General features: G+C 44.7%; 1 protein-coding gene across 2 annotated transcripts in view; it reads left to right on the top strand.

The window, feature by feature from the left end:
- Window positions 1–17,973, top strand: part of LOC143285905 (uncharacterized) — a 29,734-nt gene extending 11,761 nt beyond the window's left edge. Inside the window, exons 5-8 of one of the 2 annotated variants that reach the window (XM_076593353.1) lie at window positions 927–1,058; window positions 6,798–6,945; window positions 10,046–10,171; window positions 17,344–17,973. In XM_076593353.1, the coding sequence (XP_076449468.1) occupies window positions 927–1,058; window positions 6,798–6,945; window positions 10,046–10,171; window positions 17,344–17,611 (674 nt within the window). In that variant the 3' untranslated portion in view covers window positions 17,612–17,973. The remainder of the gene's footprint in view (window positions 1–926; window positions 1,059–6,797; window positions 6,946–10,045; window positions 10,172–17,343) is intronic. The other variant, XM_076593354.1, reaches the window with a different exon arrangement.
- Window positions 17,974–23,218: the final 5,245 nt, after the last annotated feature.

Below are 23,218 nucleotides of genomic sequence, written 5' to 3'. Positions count from 1 at the left end.
TGGTACATGTAGGGGTGTGTGTGTATGTGTGCAGGTCACAATGACATAGTGCAGTACCTGATGGAGGCGGGGTGTGATGTGAACCGCTGTGACGTACAGCATCACACCATCTGGTACATGTAGGGGTGTGTGTGTATGTGTGCAGGTCACAATGACATAGTGCAGTACCTGATGGAGGCGGGGTGTGATGTGAACCGCTGTGACGTACAGCATCACACCATCTGGTACATGTAGGGGTGTGTGTGTATGTGTGCAGGTCACAATGACATAGTGCAGTACCTGATGGAGGCGGGGTGTGATGTGAACCGCTGTGACGTACAGCATCACACCATCTGGTACATGTAGGGGTGTGTGTGTATGTGTGCAGGTCACAATGACATAGTGCAGTACCTGATGGAGGCGGGGTGTGATGTGAACCGCTGTGACGTACAGCATCACACCATCTGGTACATGTAGGGGTGTGTGTGTATGTGTGCAGGTCACAATGACATAGTGCAGTACCTGATGGAGGCGGGGTGTGATGTGAACCGCTGTGACATGTACAGCATCACACCATCTGGTACATGTAGGGGTGTGTGTGTATGTGTGCAGGTCACAATGACATAGTGCAGTACCTGATGGAGGCGGGGTGTGATGTGAACCGCTGTGACGTACAGCATCACACCATCTGGTACATGTAGGGGTGTGTGTGTATGTGTGCAGGTCACAATGACATAGTGCAGTACCTGATGGAGGCAGGGTGTGATGTGAACCGCTGTGACGTACAGCATCACACCATCTGGTACATGTAGGGGTGTGTGTGTATGTGTGCAGGTCACAATGACATAGTGCAGTACCTGATGGAGGCAGGGTGTGATGTGAACTGCTGTGACATGTACAGCATCACACCATCTGGTACATGTAGGGGTGTGTGTGTATGTGTGCAGGTCACAATGACATAGTGCAGTACCTGATGGAGGCAGGGTGTGATGTGAACTGCTGTGACATGTACAGCATCACACCTCTACAGGCGGCAGTCATGATGGGCAACCTGGAGGGTGTCCGACTCCTGGTTGACGGTTGGTTGTGCTCACTTTGCTGTGTGGCTTTCTCTTCATTTTCCTTCTTTCACTTCTCTTGTACATCATGGAGAGAGGAATTTCCCTTCTGATATACACCAGAAATGTTTCTTTCAACACAAGGCGTTGTTGCCAGATCAGGCTTTGGACTTGTGATCCACTGATGAGGATTTGAAGTCCTGTTTCAGCATGGTGTTGTGTCCATGGGGAAAGGTGTTGTGTCCATGGGAAAGGTGTTGTGTCCATGGGGAAAGGCACGTCACTGCCCATTTCCCTCACTCCACCCAGAAAAGGTTAATGGGCAGAAGGAGAGGACTTGGCTGCACCCTTCTGTGCTGAGCCTAGGACACAGTGGACAGGAATTCACTGCCCCAGTGACCATACATTCTGTGGGACAGCCCTTGACACAGTGGACAGGAATTCACTGCCCCAGTGACCATACATTTTATGGGACAGCCCAGGACACAGTGGACAGGAATTCACTGCCCCAGTGACCATACATTCTGTGGGACAGCCCTTGACACAGTGGACAGGAATTCACTGCCCCAGTGACCATACATTCTGTGGGACAGCCCTTGACACAGTGGACAGGAATTCACTGCCCCAGTGACCATACATTCTATGGGACAGCCCAGGACACAGTGGACAGGAATTCACTGCCCCAGTGACCATACATTCTATGGGACAGCCCTTGACACAGTGGACATAAATTCGCTGGCCCAGTGACCATACATTCTGTGGGACAGCCCAGGACACAGTGGACAGGAATTCACTGGCCCAGTGACCATACATTTTATGGGACAGCCCAGGACACAGTGGACAGGAATTCACTGCCCCAGTGACCATACATTCTATGGGACAGCCCAGGACACAGTGGACAGGAATTCACTGCCCCAGTGACCATACATTCTGTGAGACAGCCCTTGACACAGTGGACAGGAATTCACTGCCCCAGTGACCATACATTCTATGGGACAGCCCAGGACACAGTGGACAGGAATTCACTGCCCCAGTGACCATACATTCTATGGAACAGCCCAGGACACAGTGGACAGGAATTCACTGCCCCAGTGACCATACATTCTATGGGACACATCACATTTTTTTTTTTTTTTGATACACATCTGACCGAAATTAAAAAAAAGATTTTCCATCCCCAAGACAGCCCCAGAGACAAGCAAAAGCACATATATGTATAGATATGCCAGTGTCCACACACTTCTTTCAGAACAGACCACTGGGGCCCTGTAAGACAGGCAGTGAAAAATGACAGTTCCAAGCAATGCCTGTCCACCCAGTTTCTCAGTAGCACTTTGTCTGGTTTCAGAGAGAAGAAGCCCTTGTTTTTGTGTGAATGATAAAGTTACAGTTGCATAGTATTTTAAAACCATTCAAAATGATTCTTGATAACATGTCAGTCAGACACATAAGAACATGCACACATGCACACACGCACACACAAATAACCGTAATGTCCGTAATAACAAATGAGGTTTACGGCCTCTCAGGACATGTCCGTAATAACAAATGAGGTTTAGGGCCTATCAGGACATGTCCGTAATAACAAATGAGGTTTAGGGCCTCTCAGGACATGTCCGTAATAACAAATGAGGTTTACGGCCTCTCAGGACATGTCCGTAATAACAAATGAGGTTTAGGGCCTATCAGGACATGTCCGTAATAACAAATGAGGTTTACAGCCTATCAGGACATGTCCATAACAAATGAGGTTTACGGCCTATCAGGACATGTCCATAATAACAAATGAGGTTTAGGGCCTATCAGGACATGTCCGTAATAACAAATGAGGTTTACAGCCTATCAGGACATGTCCATAATAACAAATGAGGTTTAGGGCCTATCAGGACATGTCCATAATAACAAATGAGGTTTACAGCCTATCAGGACATGTCCATAATAACAAATGAGGTTTACAGCCTATCAGGACATGTCCATAATAACAAATGAGGTTTAGGGCCTATCAGGACATGTCCATAACAAATGAGGTTTTCGGCCTATCAGGACATGTCCATAATAACAAATGAGGTTTACAGCCTATCAGGACATGTCCATAATAACAAATGAGGTTTACAGCCTATCAGGACATGTCCATAATAACAAATGAGGTTTAGGGCCTATCAGGACATGTCCATAACAAATGAGGTTTTCGGCCTATCAGGACATGTCCATAATAACAAATGAGGTTTACAGCCTATCAGGACATGTCCATAATAACAAATGAGGTTTACGGCCTATCAGGACATGTCCATAATAACAAATGAGGTTTACAGCCTATCAGGACATGTCCATAATAACAAATGAGGTTTACAGCCTATCAGGACATGTCCATAATAACAAATGAGGTTTAGGGCCTATCAGGACATGTCCATAATAACAAATGAGGTTTACAGCCTATCAGGACATGTCCATAATAACAAATGAGGTTTAGGGCCTATCAGGACATGTCCATAATAACAAATGAGGTTTACGGCCTATCAGGACATGTCCGTAATAACAAATGAGGTTTACAGCCTATCAGGACATGTCCATAATAACAAATGAGGTTCAGGGCCTATCAGGACATGTCCATAATAACAAATGAGGTTTACGGCCTATCAGGACATGTCCATAATAACAAATGAGATTGACGGCCTATCAGGACATGTCCATAATAACAAATGAGGTTTAGGGCTTATCAGGACATGTCCATAATAACAAATGAGGTTTAGGGCCTATCAGGACATGTCCATAATAACAAATGAGGTTTACAGCCTATCAGGACATGTCCATAATAACAAATGAGGTTTACAGCCTATCAGGACATGTCCATAATAACAAATGAGATTGACGGCCTATCAGGACATGTCCATAATAACAAATGAGGTTTAGGGCTTATCAGGACATGTCCATAATAACAAATGAGGTTTACAGCCTATCAGGACATGTCCATAATAACAAATGAGGTTTACAGCCTATCAGGACATGTCTATAATAACAAATGAGGTTTACAGCCTATCAGGACATGTCCATAACAAATGAGGTTTACAGCCTATCAGGACATGTCCATAATAACAAATGAGGTTTACAGCCTATCAGGACATGTCCGTAATAACAAATGAGGTTTACAGCCTATCAGGACATGTCCATAATAACAAATGAGGTTTACAGCCTATCAGGACATGTCCATAATAACAAATGAGGTTTACAGCCTATCAGGACATGTTCGTAATAACAAATGAGGTTTAGGGCCTATCAGGACATGTCCATAATAACAAATGAGATTGACGGCCTATCAGGACATGTCCATAATAAAAATGAGGTTTACAGCCTATCAGGACATGTCCATAATAACAAATGAGGTTTACAGCCTATCAGGACATGTCCATAATAACAAATGAGGTTTAGGGCCTATCAGGACATGTCCATAATAACAAATGAGGTTTACAGCCTATCAGGACATGTCCATAATAACAAATGAGGTTTAGGGCCTATCAGGACATGTCCATAATAACAAATGAGGTTTACGGCCTATCAGGACATGTCCATAATAACAAATGAGGTATATGGCCTATCAGGACATGTCCATAATAACAAATGAGGTATATGGCCTATCAGGACATGTCCATAATAACAAATGAGGTTTAGGGCCTATCAGGACATGTCCATAATAACAAATGAGGTTTAGGGCCTATCAGGACATGTCCATAATAACAAATGAGGTTTAGGGCCTATCAGGACATGTCCATAATAACAAATGAGGTTTAGGGCCTATCAGGACATGTCCATAATAACAAATGAGGTTTAGGACCTATCAGGACATGTCTGTAATAACAAATGAGGTTTACAGCCTATCAGGACATGTCCATAATAACAAATGAGGTTTAGGGCCTATCAGGACATGTCCGTAATAACAAATGAGGTTTAGGGCCTATCAGGACATGTCCATAATAACAAATGAGGTTTACAGCCTATCAGGACATGTCCATAATAACAAATGAGGTTTACGGCCTATCAGGACATGTCCATAATAACAAATGAGGTTTACAGCCTATCAGGACATGTCCATAATAACAAATGAGGTTTACGGCCTATCAGGACATGTCCATAATAACAAATGAGGTTTAGGGCCTGTCAGGACATGTCCGTAATAACAAATGAGGTTTACAGCCTATCAGGACATGTCCATAATAACAAATGAGGTTTACGGCCTATCAGGACATGTCTATAATAACAAATGAGGTTTACAGCCTATCAGGACATGTCCGTAATAACAAATGAGGTTTACAGCCTATCAGGACATGTCCATAATAACAAATGAGGTTTAGGGCCTATCAGGACATGTCCATAATAACAAATGAGGTTTACGGCCTATCAGGACATGTCCATAATAACAAATGAGGTTTAGGGCCTATCAGGACATGTCCATAATAACAAATGAGGTTTACAGCCTATCAGGACATGTCCGTAATAACAAATGAGGTTTACAGCCTATCAGGACATGTCCATAATAACAAATGAGGTTTAGGGCCTATCAGGACATGTCCATAATAACAAATGAGGTAACAACTCGTTGGGTTTCGCTCTAAACCTCACTATACTTTACCCATTTTCTTTCTTATCTCATTTTGATCATTTGTCTTCTCTGTACACTTTTTTTTAAAATTCTGTTTCTGTCTCTGTCTATTTATCTGTTAGTATTTGTTTACGTCCTTGATAACTCTGCTGAAAAAAAAAAAAATAAAATGTGGGCCGTATTTTATTGGTGTTGGTGGTGTTGTTTTCCATTTATTTACCTATTTGTTTACTCCATAATAAATTTGCTGATAAAAAAAAAATGTGGGCCCTATTTCATTGGTATTGGTGATGTTGATGTTTTCCATTTATTTACCTATTTGTTTACTTCCATAATAAATTTGCTGTTAAAAAAAAAAAAATTACGTTGTTTTTTGTTTGTTTGTTTTTTAATGGAAGGATGAAAGGTGTTTGTGTGTGTGTGTGTAGGGGGTGGGTGGCGATTATGCTTAGGCCTGTAGGTATTTTTCCAAAGGAGGGGGGGGGGGGGGGGGGTGAAGTAGTGGTGTCAGGGCTTTTGGTTAGTATGAATGAATTAAAGTTGTTTTACTGTGATGCCTCTTATTTCTTGTGAACTACGGAAGTGTTGCTTTTAGGTTTAATTCTTAGTCTGGTGATATTTGATTTTTAAATGAACTATGATCTTTGTAGTTGCATACTCTGAGAGAGAGAGAGAGAGGTGATGGGGGGGTGGGGGAGAGAGAGTGTATGTGTGTATGCATGCATGTGTGTGGGCGTGGTGTGTGTGTGTGTGTGTGTGGTGTGGGAAGATGTGCAATGTGGCTTGGCTGACTGAAATGGAGAGGCATGTAAATTTCAGTAATCTGTATATTTGTATATAGCTATTTCCATTTGGCGCCATTTAAATTATCTTTTATTTTTCCTTCATTTTATTTGTTTGTTGTTTTCTTCTTATGTTGGACATGTGCTGCTGCCAAAAAGAAAATCTCTGTACCACAGTACAGACAATAAAGTTTGTGTATTGTGTGTCCTGAAATTTCCTGATAAAAAAAGACGTGGGCCATATTTCATTGGTATTGGTGATGCTGATGTTTTCCATTTATTTACCTACTTGTTTACTTCCGTAAATTTCGATGTGCTGATAAAAAGAAAAGACATGAGCCTTATTTCATTGGTATTGGTGATGTTGTTTCCAATGTCTGGCAGGGGGGGCGTGTGTCAAGTGGCGGAACAGACAGGGGCGGTGTGCGGTGGAGATGGCCGTCATCTGGGACCGGCCCCACATCCTGGAGTTCTTCCTGATGCGCGGGGTGGACGTCACCAAGAGACCCAACCTCATGTTCTACGGGCCAGCGTGAGTGGATTGAATGATCTGTATAGAGACCCAACCTCATGTTCTATGGGCCAGCGTGAGTGGATTGAATGATCTGTATAGAGACCCAACCTCATGTTCTATGGGCCAGCGTGAGTGGATACACTGGATTGAATGATCTGTATAGAGACCCAACATGTTCTACAGGCCAGCGTGAGTGGATTGAATGATCTGTATAGAGACCCAACATGTTCTACAGGCCAGCGTGAGTGGATTGAATGATCTGTATAGAGACCCAACATGTTCTATGGGCCAGCGTGAGTGGATTGAATGATCTGTATAGAGACCCAACATGTTCTATGGGCCAGTGTGAATGGATTGAATTATCTGTATAGAGACCCAACATGTTCTATGGGCCAGCGTGAATGGATTAAATGATCTGTATAGAGACCCAACATGTTCTACAGGCCAGCGTGAGTGGATTGAATGATCTGTATAGAGACCCAACATGTTCTACGGGCCAGCGTGAGTGGATTGAATGATCTGTATAGAGACCCAACATGTTCTATGGGCCAGCGTGAGTGGATTGAATGATCTGTATAGAGACCCAACATGTTCTACGGGCCAGCGTGAGTGGATTAAATGATCTGTATAGAGACCCAACATGTTCTGTGGGCCAGCGTGAGTGGATTGAATGATCTGTATAGAGACCCAACCTCATGTTCTATGGGCCAGCGTGAGTGGATTGAATGATCTGTACAGAGACCCAACATGTTCTATGGGCCAGCGTGAATGGATTGAATGATCTGTATAGAGACCCAACATGTTCTATGGACCAGCGTGAATGGATTGAATGATCTGTATAGAGACCCAACTTCATGTTCTACGGGCCAGCGTGAATGGATTGAATGATCTGTATAGAGACCCAACATGTTCTGTGGACCAGCGTGAATGGATTGAATGATCTGTATAGAGACCCAACATGTTCTAGGGGCCAGCATGAATGGATTGAATGATCTGTATAGAGACCCAACATGTTCTATGGGCCAGCGTGAATGGATTGAATGATCTGTATAGAGACCCAACATGTTCTATGGACCAGCGTGAATGGATTGAATGATCTATATAGAGACCCAACCTCATGTTCTATGGGCCAGCGTGAGTGGATTGAATGATCTGTATAGAGACCCAACATGTTCTATGGGCCAGCGTGAATGGATTGAATGATCTGTATAGAGACCCAACATGTTCTATGGACCAGCGTGAATGGATTGAATGATCTGTATAGAGACCCAACTTCATGTTCTACGGGCCAGCGTGAATGGATTGAATGATCTGTATAGAGACCCAACATGTTCTGTGGACCAGCGTGAATGGATTGAATGATCTGTATAGAGACCCAACATGTTCTAGGGGCCAGCATGAATGGATTGAATGATCTGTATAGAGACCCAACCTCATATTCTACAGGCCAGTTTCAGTATCAGTAGCTCAAGGAGGCGTCACTGCATTCGGACAAATCCATATACGCTACACCACATCTGCCAAGCAGATGCCTGACCAGCAGCGTAACCCAACGTGCTTAGTCAGGCCTTGAGAAAAAGAAAGAAAAAGAAAGAAGTAAATGAATATTTGAATATATTTATACAAAAGAAAAAATAAGAACAAATAAAGAGGTAAATGAATACTTAATTATGTTAAAAAAAACAACAACCTACAGCCAGTGTGAGTGGATTTAATGATCTGTATAGAGGCCCAACCTCATGTTGTACGGGCCAGCGTCAGTGGATATAACAATGATGATAAATGATGTCTATGTAGAGCCTACTGCTGGGAGATAGCCATATTTGTATATAAAGACATACAGATCGATAACTGTTCCAGATGTTTTGGCCATGGCATGCATGCTACTGAAAAAAATATAAAAAATAGGGGCACCTTTTTTCATGGGTGCACTAACCGTACATGGATTTTAAAGAGGGTACTGAATTAACCAGTATGAACAAGCTGAAATTTCAAGTCGAGGGTTCTTCTTGATCAGCCTTCTTGCCTGGTAAGTCTGTCACTGTTTGATTGGTTCTACAAACCTCAGCTACTTTTCTTATGAAGAATTGGTAGTGGTAAAGTCACAGAAAAAAATAGGAATGGCCTAAACGTTTGATAGATACGAACATACAACAATATGTTGTTTGAAAATTAGTGAAATGCAGATTAGATGTGACTAAGACCACCTTGTTTAAATGAGAACAGTGTTTGTGTAAGTCGGGAAAAAAAAATTGACCATGAGCATGAAAATAGAATTTAGATTAACTTATGCAGTTCACACATCGTCTAATTTCAGTGATTCAAACTGTTAATACTGAAGGAATTAACCCTGAAATACGAGATAAATGAAAATCATTTTTTGTGCAGAGTGTCTTATGATTTATTAAGGCTGGAAAGCTGTGATGAAGACATGCGCAGTTTGAAACTTTGAATTTGATACAGATCAATAATATGTGTGAGAATGCGTCCCATCTAGCAGTAATAACGTTGGCAAAAGAATCAGACTGGCTCTGACTAATTATCATGAATGTTAAACCCCAAAATGCCTTTGGCAATTTTGTTATGATTTATGGTTCTTGTATAAGTTGTTGTTTTTAAATCAGCAGGAATGAGGTGTGAGCCAGGAAGGGTCCACCCCTTTTTTGATGATTTTCCTTGCCTGTGCAGGGTGAAGTTGTTTTTAAATCAGCAGGGATCAGGTGTGAGCCAGGAAGGGTCCGCCCCTGTTTTGATGATTTTCCTTGCCTGTGCAGGGTGAAGTTGTTTTTAACTCAGCAGGGATCAGGTGTGAGCCAGGAAGGGTCCACCCCTTTTTTGATGATTTTCCTTGCCTGTGCAGGGTGAAGTTGTTTTTAAATCAGCAGGGATCAGGTGTGAGCCAGGAAGGGTCCGCCCCTGTTTTGATGATTTTCCTTGCCTGTGCAGGGTGAAGTTGTTTTTAAATCAGCAGGAATCAGGTGTGAGCCAGGAAGGGTCCGCCCCTGTTTTGATGATTTTCCTTGCCTGTGCAGGGTGAAGTTGTTTTTAAATCAGCAGGAATCAGGTGTGAGCCAGGAAGGGTCCACCCATGTTTTGATGATTTTCCTTGCCTGTGCAGGGTGAACTCCCCTGTGAGAGCTGCCATTGTGGAGGAGTCTCACCAACATCCGGAGATAGTGCTGCTGCTGCTGAGAGGCTGCTCCCGTCTGGACCTGCGCATCATGTTCACACTGGGCGCTTTTGGGTCAGTGGTCCTGCTTTGTGGGCATTTGTCTGTCTGTGTCTGTCCTGTGTGTGTGCATCTGTCTGTCTGTCCTGTGTGTGTGCATCTGTCTGTCTCTGTCCTGTTTCTCTCTCTCTCTCTCTCTCTCTCTCTCTCTCTCTCTCTCTCTCCACCCTTCCCTGCTTCACAGCTGTTTTTCTTCCTCTGTCAGTTATCTGTTATGAAAAAGTTTAACGGTTCCAAAGCATTTTAGGTCATCAGGGCAGTGAATTCATATCCACAATGTCTAGGGCTAGGTCATCAGGGCAGTGAATTCATATCCACAATGTGTAGGGCTAGGTCATCAGGGCAGTGAATTCATCATCACCAATGTGTAGGGCTAGGTCATCAGTGGCCGTCAGACATTCATATCCACAATGTTAGGGCCTAGGGTCATCAGGGCAGTGAATTCCTACCACAATGGTCAAGGGGCAAGGTCATCAGAGGCAGTATGAATTCCATATCCACAATGTGTAGGGCTAGGTCATCAGGGCAATGACTTTCATATCCGCCTATGTTGTAGGAGCCTAGGTCATCAGGGCAGTGAATTCATATCCACAATGTGTAGGGCTAGGTCATCAGGGCAATGAATTCATATCCACAATGTGTAGGGCTAGGTCATCAGGGCAGTGAATTCATATCCACAATGTGTAGGGCTAGGTCATCAGGGCAGTGAATTCATATCCACAATGTGTAGGGCTAGGTCATCAGGGCAGTGAATTCATATCCACAATGTCTAAGGCTAGGTCATCAGGGCAGTGAATTCATATCCACAATGTGTAGGGCTAGGTCATCAGGGCAGTGAATTCATATCCACAATGTGTAGGGCTAGGTCATCAGGGCAGTGAGTTCATATCCACAGTGTTTAGGGCTAGGTCATCAGGGCAGTGAATTCATATCCACAGTGTTTAGGGCTAGGTCATCAGGGCAGTGAATTCATATCCACAATGTGTAGGGCTAGGTCATCAGGGCAATGAATTCATATCCACAATGTGTAGGGCTAGGTCATCAGGGCAATGAATTCATATCCACAATGTGTAGGGCTAGGTCATCAGGGCAGTGAATTCATATCCACAATGTGTAGGGCTAGGTCATCAGGGCAGTGAATTCATATCCACAATGTGTAGGGCTAGGTCATCAGGGCAGTGAATTCATATCCACAATGTCTAGGGCTAGGTCATCAGGGAAGTGAATTCATATCCACAATGTGTAGGGCTAGGTCATCAGGGCAGTGAATTCATATCCACAATGTGTAGGGCTTGGTGTAGAAAGGCAAGGCCCAGTCCTCTTTCCGCTGCTGTAACCTTCCCCAGCCAAAGTCAGGTGTCCATTCACACCTGGGTGGAGTGAGGAAGATCAGAGAAAAGTGCCTTTCCCAGGCACACAGCACCATGCTGGAATGAGGCCTCCAACCCTGATCACAGGTCAACACTGGATCACAGATCAACACTGGATCACAGATCAACCCTGATCACAGATCAACACTGGATCACAAGTCCAATGTCTGACCAGTGCTGAGGCCTCCAACCCTGATAACTGATGAACACTGGATCACAAGTCCAGTGTCTGACCAGTGCTGCTCCCTATCTGTTTTTGCAGCATGGTAACAGCATGTGTGCTACTTACTTCCTCTGTGATATCCATTTGGTGAACAGTTGAGACTAACTTGGTTGTCTTTTACCGTCATACCCTGGGGAGCAAAGATACACTTGTGTGTAGGTGCTTTTGTGTGTGTGTGTTTGTGTGTATGTGTGAGATTTTGTGTGTACATGCTTGTGTATGTATATATGTGTGTTTTTATTTTGACATACGTGTCTGTGTGTTTTTGGAATGATGATTGCACACATGTGCAGTTGTCTGTGTGTGCATGTCCTTGTGTGTGTGTGTGAATATGTGTGCCTCTGCATGTGGTGTGTTTGCATCTGAGTGTTTGCATTTTCTTTTTCTTGTACATTGATAGATACAATCACCATCATGAATGACATGGTGTTTTTATGTGCTGTCTTCACTCAGATCATGATTTTGTTTTATGTGTATCCACAATTGTGATTTTAGAGGAAAATACACACTCTCCCCCACCACACCCTCACTTCACCTTGACAAAGAGAAAGTGAAAGGTGTGCGTTGTCACAGGACGCAGTGAAACCTTGACGAAGTGAAAGGTGTGTGTTGTCACAGGAACAGTGAGACAAAGTGAAAGGTGTGTGTTGTCACAGGACACAGTGAGACAGTGAAAGGTGTGTGTTGTCACAGTACAGTGAGACAGTGAAAGGTGTGTGTTGTCACAGGACACAGTGAGACAGTGAAAGGTGTGTGTTGTCACAGGACACAGTGAGACAGTGAAAGGTGTGTGTTGTCACAGGACACAGACAGTGAAAGGTGTGTGTTGTCACAGTACAGTGAGACAAAGTGAAAGGTGTGTGTTGTCACAGGACACAGTGAGACAGTGAAAGGTGTGTGTTGTCACAGGACGCAGTGAGACAGTGAAAGGTGTGTGTTGTCACAGGACGCAGTGAGACCTTGACGAAGTGAAAGGTGTGTGTTGTCACAGGACACAGTGAGACAGTGAAAGGTGTGTGTTGTCACAGTACACAGTGAGACAGTGAAAGGTGTGTGTTGTCACAGGACACAGTGAGACAGTGAAAGGTGTGTGTTGTCACAGGACACAGTGAGACAGTGAAAGGTGTGTGTTGTCACAGGACACAGTGAGACAGTGAAAGGTGTGTGTTGTCACAGTGCACAGTCAGACAGTGAAAGGTGTGTGTTGTCACAGGACACAGACAGTGAAAGGTGTGTGTTGTCACAGGACACAGTGAGACAGTGAAAGGTGTGTGTTGTCACAGGACACAGTGAGACAGTGAAAGGTGTGTGTTGTCACAGGACACAGACAGTGAAAGGTGTGTGTTGTCACAGGACACAGTGAGACATAGTGAAAGGTGTGTGTTGTCACAGGACACAGTGAGACAGTGAAAGGTGTGTGTTGTCACAGGACACAGTGAGACATAGTGAAAGGTGTGTGTTGTCACAGGACACAGTGAGACAGTGAAAGGTGTGTGTTGTCACAGTGCACAGTGAGACAGTGAAAGGTGTGTGTTGTCACAGGACACAGTGAGACAAAGTGAAAGGTGTGTGTTGTCACAGGACACAGTGAGACAGTGAAAGGTGTGTGTTGTCACAGGACACAAAGTGAAAGGTGTGTGTTGTCACAGGACACAGTGAGACAGTGAAAGGTGTGTGTTGTCACAGGACACAGTGAGACAGTGAAAGGTGTGTGTTGTCACAGGACACAGTGAGACAGTGAAAGGTGTGTGTTGTCACAGGACACAGTGAGACAGTGAAAGGTGTGTGTTGTCACAGGACACAGTGAGACAGTGAAAGGTGTGTTTTGTCACAGGACACAGTGAGACAGTGAAAGGTGTGTGTTGTCACAGGACACAGTGAGACAGTGAAAGGTGTGTGTTGTCACAGGACACAGTGAGACAGTGAAAGGTGTGTGTTGTCACAGGACACAGTGAGACAGTGAAAGGTGTGTGTTGTCACAGGACACAGTGAGACATAGTGAAAGGTGTGTGTTGTCACAGGACACAGTGAGACAGTGAAAGGTGTGTGTTGTCACAGGACACAGTGAGACATAGTGAAAGGTGTGTGTTGTCACAGGACACAGTGAGACAGTGAAAGGTGTGTGTTGTCACAGGACACAGTGAGACAGTGAAAGGTGTGTGTTGTCACAGGACACAGTTAGACAGTGAAAGGTGTGTGTTGTCACAGGACACAGACAAAGTGAAAGGTGTGTGTTGTCACAGGACACAGTGAGACAGTGAAAGGTGTGTTTTGTCACAGGACACAGTGAGACAGTGAAAGGTGTGTGTTGTCACAGGACACAGTGAGACAGTGAAAGGTGTGTGTTGTCACAGGACACAGTGAGTCAGTGAAAGGTGTGTGTTGTCACAGGACACAGTGAGACAGTGAAAGGTGTGTGTTGTCACAGGACACAGTGAGACAGTGAAAGGTGTGTGTTGTCACAGGACACAGACAGTGAAAGGTGTGTGTTGTCACAGGACACAGTGAGACAGTGAAAGGTGTGTGTTGTCACAGGACACAGTGAGACAGTGAAAGGTGTGTGTTGTCACAGGACACAGTGAGACAGTGAAAGGTGTGTGTTGTCACAGGACACAGAAGTGAAAGGTGTGTGTTGTCACAGGACACAGTGAGACAGTGAAAGGTGTGTGTTGTCACAGGACACAGTGAGACAGTGAAAGGTGTGTGTTGTCACAGGACACAGTGAGACAAGTGAAAGGTGTGTGTTGTCACAGGACACAGTGAGACAGTGAAAGGTGTGTGTTGTCACAGGACACAAAGTGAAAGGTGTGTGTTGTCACAGGACACAGTGAGACAGTGAAAGGTGTGTGTTGTCACAGGACACAGTGAGACAGTGAAAGGTGTGTGTTGTCACAGGACACAGTGAGACAGTGAAAGGTGTGTGTTGTCACAGGACACAGTGAGACAGTGAAAGGTGTGTGTTGTCACAGGACACAGTGAGACAGTGAAAGGTGTGTGTTGTCACAGGACACAGTGAGACAGTGAAAGGTGTGTGTTGTCACAGGACACAGTGAGACAGTGAAAGGTGTGTGTTGTCACAGGACACAGTGAGACAGTGAAAGGTGTGTGTTGTCACAGGACACAGTGAGACAGTGAAAGGTGTGTGTTGTCACAGGACACAGTGAGACAGTGAAAGGTGTGTGTTGTCACAGGACACAGTGAGACAGTGAAAGGTGTGTGTTGTCACAGGACACAGTGAGACAGTGAAAGGTGTGTGTTGTCACAGGACACAGTGAGACAGTGAAAGGTGTGTGTTGTCACAGGACACAGTGAGACAGTGAAAGGTGTGTGTTGTCACAGGACACAGTGAGACAGTGAAAGGTGTGTGTTGTCACAGGACACAGAGACAGTGAAAGGTGTGTGTTGTCACAGGACACAGTGAGACAGTGAAAGGTGTGTGTTGTCACAGGACACAGTGAGACAGTGAAAGGTGTGTGTTGTCACAGGACACAGTGAGACAGTGAAAGGTGTGTGTTGTCACAGGACACAGTGAGACAGTGAAAGGTGTGTGTTGTCACAGGACACAGTGAGACAGTGAAAGGTGTGTGTTGTCACAGGACACAGTGAGACAGTGAAAGGTGTGTGTTGTCACAGGACACAGTGAGACAGTGAAAGGTGTGTGTTGTCACAGGACACAGTGAGACAGTGAAAGGTGTGTGTTGTCACAGGACACAGTGAGACAGTGAAAGGTGTGTGTTGTCACAGGACACAGTGAGACAGTGAAAGGTGTGTGTTGTCACAGGACACAGTGAGACAGTGAAAGGTGTGTGTTGTCACAGGACACAGTGAGACAGTGAAAGGTGTGTGTTGTCACAGGACACAGTGAGACAGTGAAAGGTGTGTGTTGTCACAGGACACAGTGAGACAGTGAAAGGTGTGTGTTGTCACAGGACACAGTGAGACAGTGAAAGGTGTGTGTTGTCACAGGACACAGTGAGACAGTGAAAGGTGTGTGTTGTCACAGGACACAGTGAGACAGTGAAAGGTGTGTGTTGTCACAGGACACAGTGAGACAGTGAAAGGTGTGTGTTGTCACAGGACACAGTGAGACAGTGAAAGGTGTGTGTTGTCACAGGACACAGTGAGACAGTGAAAGGTGTGTGTTGTCACAGGACACAGTGAGACAGTGAAAGGTGTGTGTTGTCACAGGACACAGTGAGACAGTGAAAGGTGTGTGTTGTCACAGGACACAGTGAGACAGTGAAAGGTGTGTGTTGTCACAGGACACAGTGAGACAGTGAAAGGTGTGTGTTGTCACAGGACACAGTGAGACAGTGAAAGGTGTGTGTTGTCACAGGACACAGTGAGACAGTGAAAGGTGTGTGTTGTCACAGGACACAGTGAGACAGTGAAAGGTGTGTGTTGTCACAGGACACAGTGAGACAGTGAAAGGTGTGTGTTGTCACAGGACACAGTGAGACAGTGAAAGGTGTGTGTTGTCACAGGACACAGTGAGACAGTGAAAGGTGTGTGTTGTCACAGGACACAGTGAGACAGTGAAAGGTGTGTGTTGTCACAGGACACAGTGAGTCAGTGAAAGGTGTGTGTTGTCACAGGACACAGTGAGACAGTGAAAGGTTGTGTGTTGTCACAGGACACAGTGAGACAGTGAAAGGTGTGTGTTGTCACAGTACAGTGAGACAGTGAAAGGTGTGTGTTGTCACAGGACACAGTGAGACAGTGAAAGGGTGTGTGTTGTCACAGGACACAGTGAGACAGTGAAAGGTGTGTGTTGTCACAGGACACAGTGAGACAGTGAAAGGTGTGTGTTGTCACAGGACACAGTGAGACAGTGAAAGGTGTGTGTTGTCACACACAGTGAGACAGTGAAAGGTGTGTGTTGTCACAGGACACAAAGTGAAAGGTGTGTGTTGTCACAGGACACAGTGAGACAGTGAAAGGTGTGTGTTGTCACAGGACACAGTGAGACAGTGAAAGGTGTGTGTTGTCACAGGACACAGTGAGTCAGTGAAAGGTGAGTGTTGTCACAGGACACAAAGTGAAAGGTGTGTGTTGTCACAGGACACAGTGAGACAGTGAAAGGTGTGTGTTGTCACAGGACACAGTGAGTCAGTGAAAGGTGAGTGTTGTCACAGGACACAAAGTGAAAGGTGTGTGTTGTCACAGGACACAGTGAGACAGTGAAAGGTGTGTGTTGTCACAGGACACAGTGAGTCAGTGAAAGGTGAGTGTTGTCACAGGACACAAAGTGAAAGGTGTGTGTTGTCACAGGACACAGTGAGACAGTGAAAGGTGTGTGTTGTCACAGGACACAGTGAGACAGTGAAAGGTGTGTGTTGTCACAGGACACAGTGAGACAATGAAAGGTGTGTGTTGTCACAGGACACAAAGTGAAAGGTGTGTGTTGTCACAGGACACAGTGAGACAGTGAAAGGTGTGTGTTGTCACAGGACACAGTGAGACAGTGAAAGGTGTGTGTTGTCACAGGACACAGTGAGACAGTGAAAGGTGTGTGTTGTCACAGGACACAGAGACAGTGAAAGGTGTGTGTTGTCACAGGACACAGACAAAGTGAAAGGTGTGTGTTGTCACAGGACAGAACCAGTACTGCTGGAGCTGTTGCTGACCTCAGGACTGACGCAACCCCCACCCCTCCACCAGTTCTTCTCCAAGCTCAGCCCACAGTGCCGCCACTGGTACCTGCACTACCGCCGCCACCCACAGCCCCTGAAGAAGTTGGCGCGGTGCTGTGTGCGGCGTTGTCTGGGGAACACCATCCTGCACAGCGCCCCCCTCCTGCCCCTGCCACGCCCCCTCATCCGCTTCCTCCTCTTCTCCGACGCTGTGCTGCACAAAGTCTGATGGTGGCTGCACTGTAGTCTGCTAGTCTTTCACACACACACACACACACACACACACACACACACATATATATACAATATATATACACAGATATAGAGAGAAAGATCTGCCTGAACTCTGTGTTAAATTGTGGGTGCAGAATGTGCCAAGGGGGGACTTTTGGTGCTGGTTACCCTGTGTACAAGGTTGTAGAAAGTTCTGAATATGTGAGACAGAGAGGGAGAGAGAGTGTGTGTGTGTGTTGTTGTGTGTTTTGTGTCTGACTGATGTGGGACTGTAGAGGTGTGTACAAGGTTACAGAAAGTTCCAGATGCGCGTGTATGTGTGTGTGTTGTTGTGTGCTTTGTGTCTGACTGATGTGGGACTGTAGAGGTGTGTACAAGGTTACAGAAAGTTCCAGATGCGCGTGTATGTGTGTGTGTTGTTGTGTGCTTTGTGTCTGACTGATGTGGGACTGTAGAGGTGTGTACAAGGTTACAGAAAGTTCCAGATGCGCGTGTATGTGTGTGTGTTGTTGTGTGCTTTGTGTCTGACTGATGTGGGACTGTAGAGGTGTGTACAAGGTTACAGAAAGTTCCAGATGTGCATGTATGTGTGTGTGTTGTTGTGTGCTTTGTGTCTGACTGATGTGGGACTGTAGAGGTGTGTACAAGGTTACAGAAAGTTCCAGATGTGCATGTATGTGTGTGTGTTGTTGTGTGCTTTGTGTCTGACTGATGTGGGACTGTAGAGGTGTGTACAAGGTTACAGAAAGTTCCAGATGTGCATGTATGTGTGTGTGTTGTTGTGTGCTTTGTGTCTGACTGATGTGGGACTGTAGAGGTGTGTACAAGGTTACAGAAAGTTCCAGATGCGCGTGTATGTGTGTGTGTTGTTGTGTGCTTTGTGTCTGACTGATGTGGGACTGTAGAGGTGTGTACAAGGTTACAGAAAGTTACAGATGTGCATGTATGTGTGTGTGTTGTTGTGTGCTTTGTGTCTGACTGATGTGGGACTGTAGAGGTGTGTACAAGGTTACAGAAAGTTCCAGATGTGCATGTATGTGTGTTTGTTGTTGTGTGCTTTGTGTCTGACTGATGTGGGACTGTAGAGGTGTGTACAAGGTTACAGAAAGTTCCAGATGTGCATGTATGTGTGTGTGTTGTTGTGTGCTTTGTGTCTGACTGATGTGGGACTGTAGAGGTGTGTACAAGGTTACAGAAAGTTACAGATGTGCATGTATGTGTGTGTGTTGTTGTGTGCTTTGTGTCTGACTGATGTGGGACTGTAGAGGTGTGTACAAGGTTACAGAAAGTTACAGATGTGCATGTATGTGTGTGTGTTGTTGTGTGCTTTGTGTCTGACTGATGTGGGACTGTAGAGGTGTGTACAAGGTTACAGAAAGTTCCAGATGTGCGTGTATGTGTGTGTGTTGTTGTGTGCTTTGTGTCTGACTGATGTGGGACTGTAGAGGTGTGTACAAGGTTACAGAAAGTTCCAGATGTGCGTGTATGTGTGTGTGTTGTTGTGTGCTTTGTGTCTGACTGATGTGGGACTGTAGAGGTGTGTACAAGGTTACAGAAAGTTACAGATGCGCGTGTATGTGTGTGTGTTGTTGTGTGCTTTGTGTCTGACTGATGTGGGACTGTAGAGGTGTGTACAAGGTTACAGAAAGTTACAGATGTGCATGTATGTGTGTGTGTTGTTGTGTGCTTTGTGTCTGACTGATGTGGGACTGTAGAGGTGTGTACAAGGTTACAGAAAGTTCCAGATGTGCGTGTATGTGTGTGTGTTGTTGTGTGCTTTGTGTCTGACTGATGTGGGACTGTAGAGGTGTGTACAAGGTTACAGAAAGTTCCAGATGTGCATGTATGTGTGTGTGTTGTTGTGTGCTTTGTGTCTGACTGATGTGGGACTGTAGAGGTGTGTACAAGGTTACAGAAAGTTCCAGATGTGCATGTATGTGTGTGTGTTGTTGTGTGCTTTGTGTCTGACTGATGTGGGACTGTAGAGGTGTGTACAAGGTTACAGAAAGTTCCAGATGTGCATGTATGTGTGTGTGTTGTTGTGTGCTTTGTGTCTGACTGATGTGGGACTGTAGAGGTGTGTACAAGGTTACAGAAAGTTCCAGATGTGCATGTATGTGTGTGTGTTGTTGTGTGCTTTGTGTCTGACTGATGTGGGACTGTAGAGGTGTGTACAAGGTTACAGAAAGTTCCAGATGTGCATGTATGTGTGTGTGTTGTTGTGTGCTTTGTGTCTGACTGATGTGGGACTGTAGAGGTGTGTACAAGGTTACAGAAAGTTCCAGATGTGCATGTATGTGTGTGTGTTGTTGTGTGCTTTGTGTCTGACTGATGTGGGACTGTAGAGGTGTGTACAAGGTTACAGAAAGTTCCAGATGTGCATGTATGTGTGTGTGTTGTTGTGTGCTTTGTGTCTGACTGATGTGGGACTGTAGAGGTGTGTACAAGGTTACAGAAAGTTCCAGATGTGCATGTATGTGTGTGTGTTGTTGTGTGCTTTGTGTCTGACTGATGTGGGACTGTAGAGGTGTGTACAAGGTTACAGAAAGTTCCAGATGTGCATGTATGTGTGTGTGTTGTTGTGTGCTTTGTGTCTGACTGATGTGGGACTGTAGAGGTGTGTACAAGGTTACAGAAAGTTCCAGATGTGCATGTATGTGTGTGTGTTGTTGTGTGCTTTGTGTCTGACTGATGTGGGACTGTAGAGGTGTGTACAAGGTTACAGAAAGTTCCAGATGTGCATGTATGTGTGTGTGTTGTTGTGTGCTTTGTGTCTGACTGATGTGGGACTGTAGAGGTGTGTACAAGGTTACAGAAAGTTCCAGATGTGCATGTATGTGTGTGTGTTGTTGTGTGCTTTGTGTCTGACTGATGTGGGACTGTAGAGGTGTGTACAAGGTTACAGAAAGTTCCAGATGTGCGTGTATGTGTGTGTGTTGTTGTGTGCTTTGTGTCTGACTGATGTGGGACTGTAGAGGTGTGTACAAGGTTACAGAAAGTTCCAGATGTGCATGTATGTGTGTGTGTTGTTGTGTGCTTTGTGTCTGACCAATGCTGTGTATGTACAGGGCTTTGAGAGGTCTGAAAGCTCTGTATAAGTGTACCGTTGTGATGATGATGATGATGATGATGATGATGGAAAAGAAGCTCACGGCATGTGATGTTCCATGCCAAAGATACCAAGAGACCCTCACTGTGTACAGTCTGTGTTCTGTTGTGGTTTTTTTGGATGTTGAAGGAAGAGGAGGAGTAGGATGCTATGGTTGTCCATTTTAGATTTGGGACTATGTGACAAGGCTGTACTCAGTACTTCCTTTCATAATGATATTCTGGCATTAACCAGGCCTGAGAGATACAGACACTTGCAGTGTTGTTCAGGAAATTTTAGCAACACACGTCACTGGAGAAAACAATCCACCGATGCTGGGAATCGAATCCACATCCAGTCTGCAATGCTTATCTCATCACCACAGTGACTTGTCCTTTAGTTTACCTTGCTTCCCCCATACCACACCACAGTGGAACAACTTCCTGCGCAGTGGCCTCACTTTAGGCAATGCAGTTTGTGAAGGCTGTGTGTATGGGGGGTGGGGGGGTGGGGGGGGGGGATGTTAGTCTTCAATTTTACATCTTTCCACTCTTAAGGGATATTACACTGATAAATAAGTGTAATAATGGTGCACTAATAAATTGTTAATGTTTAATGTAATGATGGAATGTGGACTTGGTGGAAAGTGATATTACACTCATAGATTTTAAAAGATAAGTGTAATAATGGTACACTGATAAATCTTTAAAGATGAAGTGTAATGAGGAAGGTACATTTGGTGGAAGGTGATATTACAGTGATAAATCTGTAAAGATAAAGTGGATTAAGGGTGGATTAAGGGGGTGGGGTGGACTTGGTGGAAAGTGATATTACAGTGATAAATCTGTAAAGATAAAGTGGATTAAGGGGGTGGGGTGGACTTGGTGGAAAGTGATATTACGGTGATAGATCTGTAAAGATAAAGTGGATTAAGGGGGCGGGGTGGACGTGGTGGAAAGTGATATTACGGTGATAGATCTGTAAAGATAAAGTGGATTAAGGGGGTGGGGTGGATAAAGTGGTTTAAGGGGGTGGGGTGGATTAAGGGGGTGGGGTGGACGTGGTGGAAAGAGATATTACGGTGATAGATCTGTAAAGATAAAGTGGATTAAGGGGGTGGGGTGGATAAAGTGGATTAAGGGGGTGGGGTGGATAAAGTGGATTAAGGGGGTGGGGTGGACGTGGTGCAGGATGGAGGTGTGAGAAGGGATGGGGGCAGGGGAGAGGGAGGGGGGGTTAAGGATGAGATGTATTTATACCTGCACATGTGTGTGTGAATGAGAGAAACAGAGAGAAAGAGAGAGAGAGAGATGTAGAAAGTAAAGATTTGAATAACATCAAATAGCTGTAAACACATATCCTGTTGGATCATGCAGCTAACCTTCTGCAATATAAGTTAGTGTCTTGAAATTTTTGAAAATACATTTGTGTGAAATCTGTGAAAATTTAGGTAAGAAGTGTGTGTGTGTGTTGGAAGTGCTGTTTCTGCTGTGTTATGTGTTCCATTAGTCATTCATCAACAAATAGATGTCAGTATAAACATCAGTCATTCAGCCAGTCCAAGGATTTTTTCTTTCGTCTGAGCCAAGTACCTGTACCTGTTGATCAATCTAGTCTCCGCCACAGCAGGGCGGCAGGTGCAGCATTATTCCTGAAAACCACAACTATGGACCTGGACCTGTTGCTAAGAAAAAGGGATGGGGGGGGGGGGGGAGTCCAGTGTAGAAATAGTAACGATGATGATGATGATGATGGGGTCTTTCAGTACTCTGTACTAGACATCAGTGTCCAGTGTAGAAACAGTATTGATGATGATGATGATGATGATGATGGGGTCTTTCAATACCCTGTACTAGACATCAGTGTCCAGTGTAGAAACAGTAACGATGATGATGATGATGGGGTCTTTCAATACTCTGTACTAGACATCAGTGTCCAGTGTAGAAACAGTATTGATGATGATGATGATGATGGGGTCTTTCAATACTCTGTACTAGACATCAGTGTCCAGTGTAGAAACAGTAACGATGATGATGATGGGGTCTTTCAATACTCTGTACTAGACATCAGTGTCCAGTGTAGAAACAGTATTGATGATGATGATGATGATGGGGTCTTTCAATACTCTGTACTAGACATCAGTGTCCAGTGTAGAAACAGTATTGATGATGATGATGATGATGATGATGGGGTCTTTCAATACTCTGTACTAGACATCAGTGTCCAGTGTAGAAACAGTATTGATGATGATGATGATGATGGGGTCTTTCAATACCCTGTACTAGACATCAGTGTCCAGTGTAGAAACAGTAACGATGATGATGATGGGGTCTTTCAATACTCTGTACTAAACATCAGTGTCCAGTGTAGAAACAGTAACGATGATGATGATGGGGTCTTTCAATACTCTGTACTAGACATCAGTGTCCAGTGTAGAAACAGTATTGATGATGATGATGATGATGGGGTCTTTCAATACTCTGTACTAGACATCAGTGTCCAGTGTAGAAACAG

The sequence above is a fragment of the Babylonia areolata genome, chromosome 9 (assembly GCF_041734735.1).
Source record: "Babylonia areolata isolate BAREFJ2019XMU chromosome 9, ASM4173473v1, whole genome shotgun sequence".
Classification (NCBI taxonomy): domain Eukaryota; kingdom Metazoa; phylum Mollusca; class Gastropoda; order Neogastropoda; family Buccinidae; genus Babylonia; species Babylonia areolata.
This window is presented reverse-complemented; position numbering and strand designations above follow the sequence as displayed.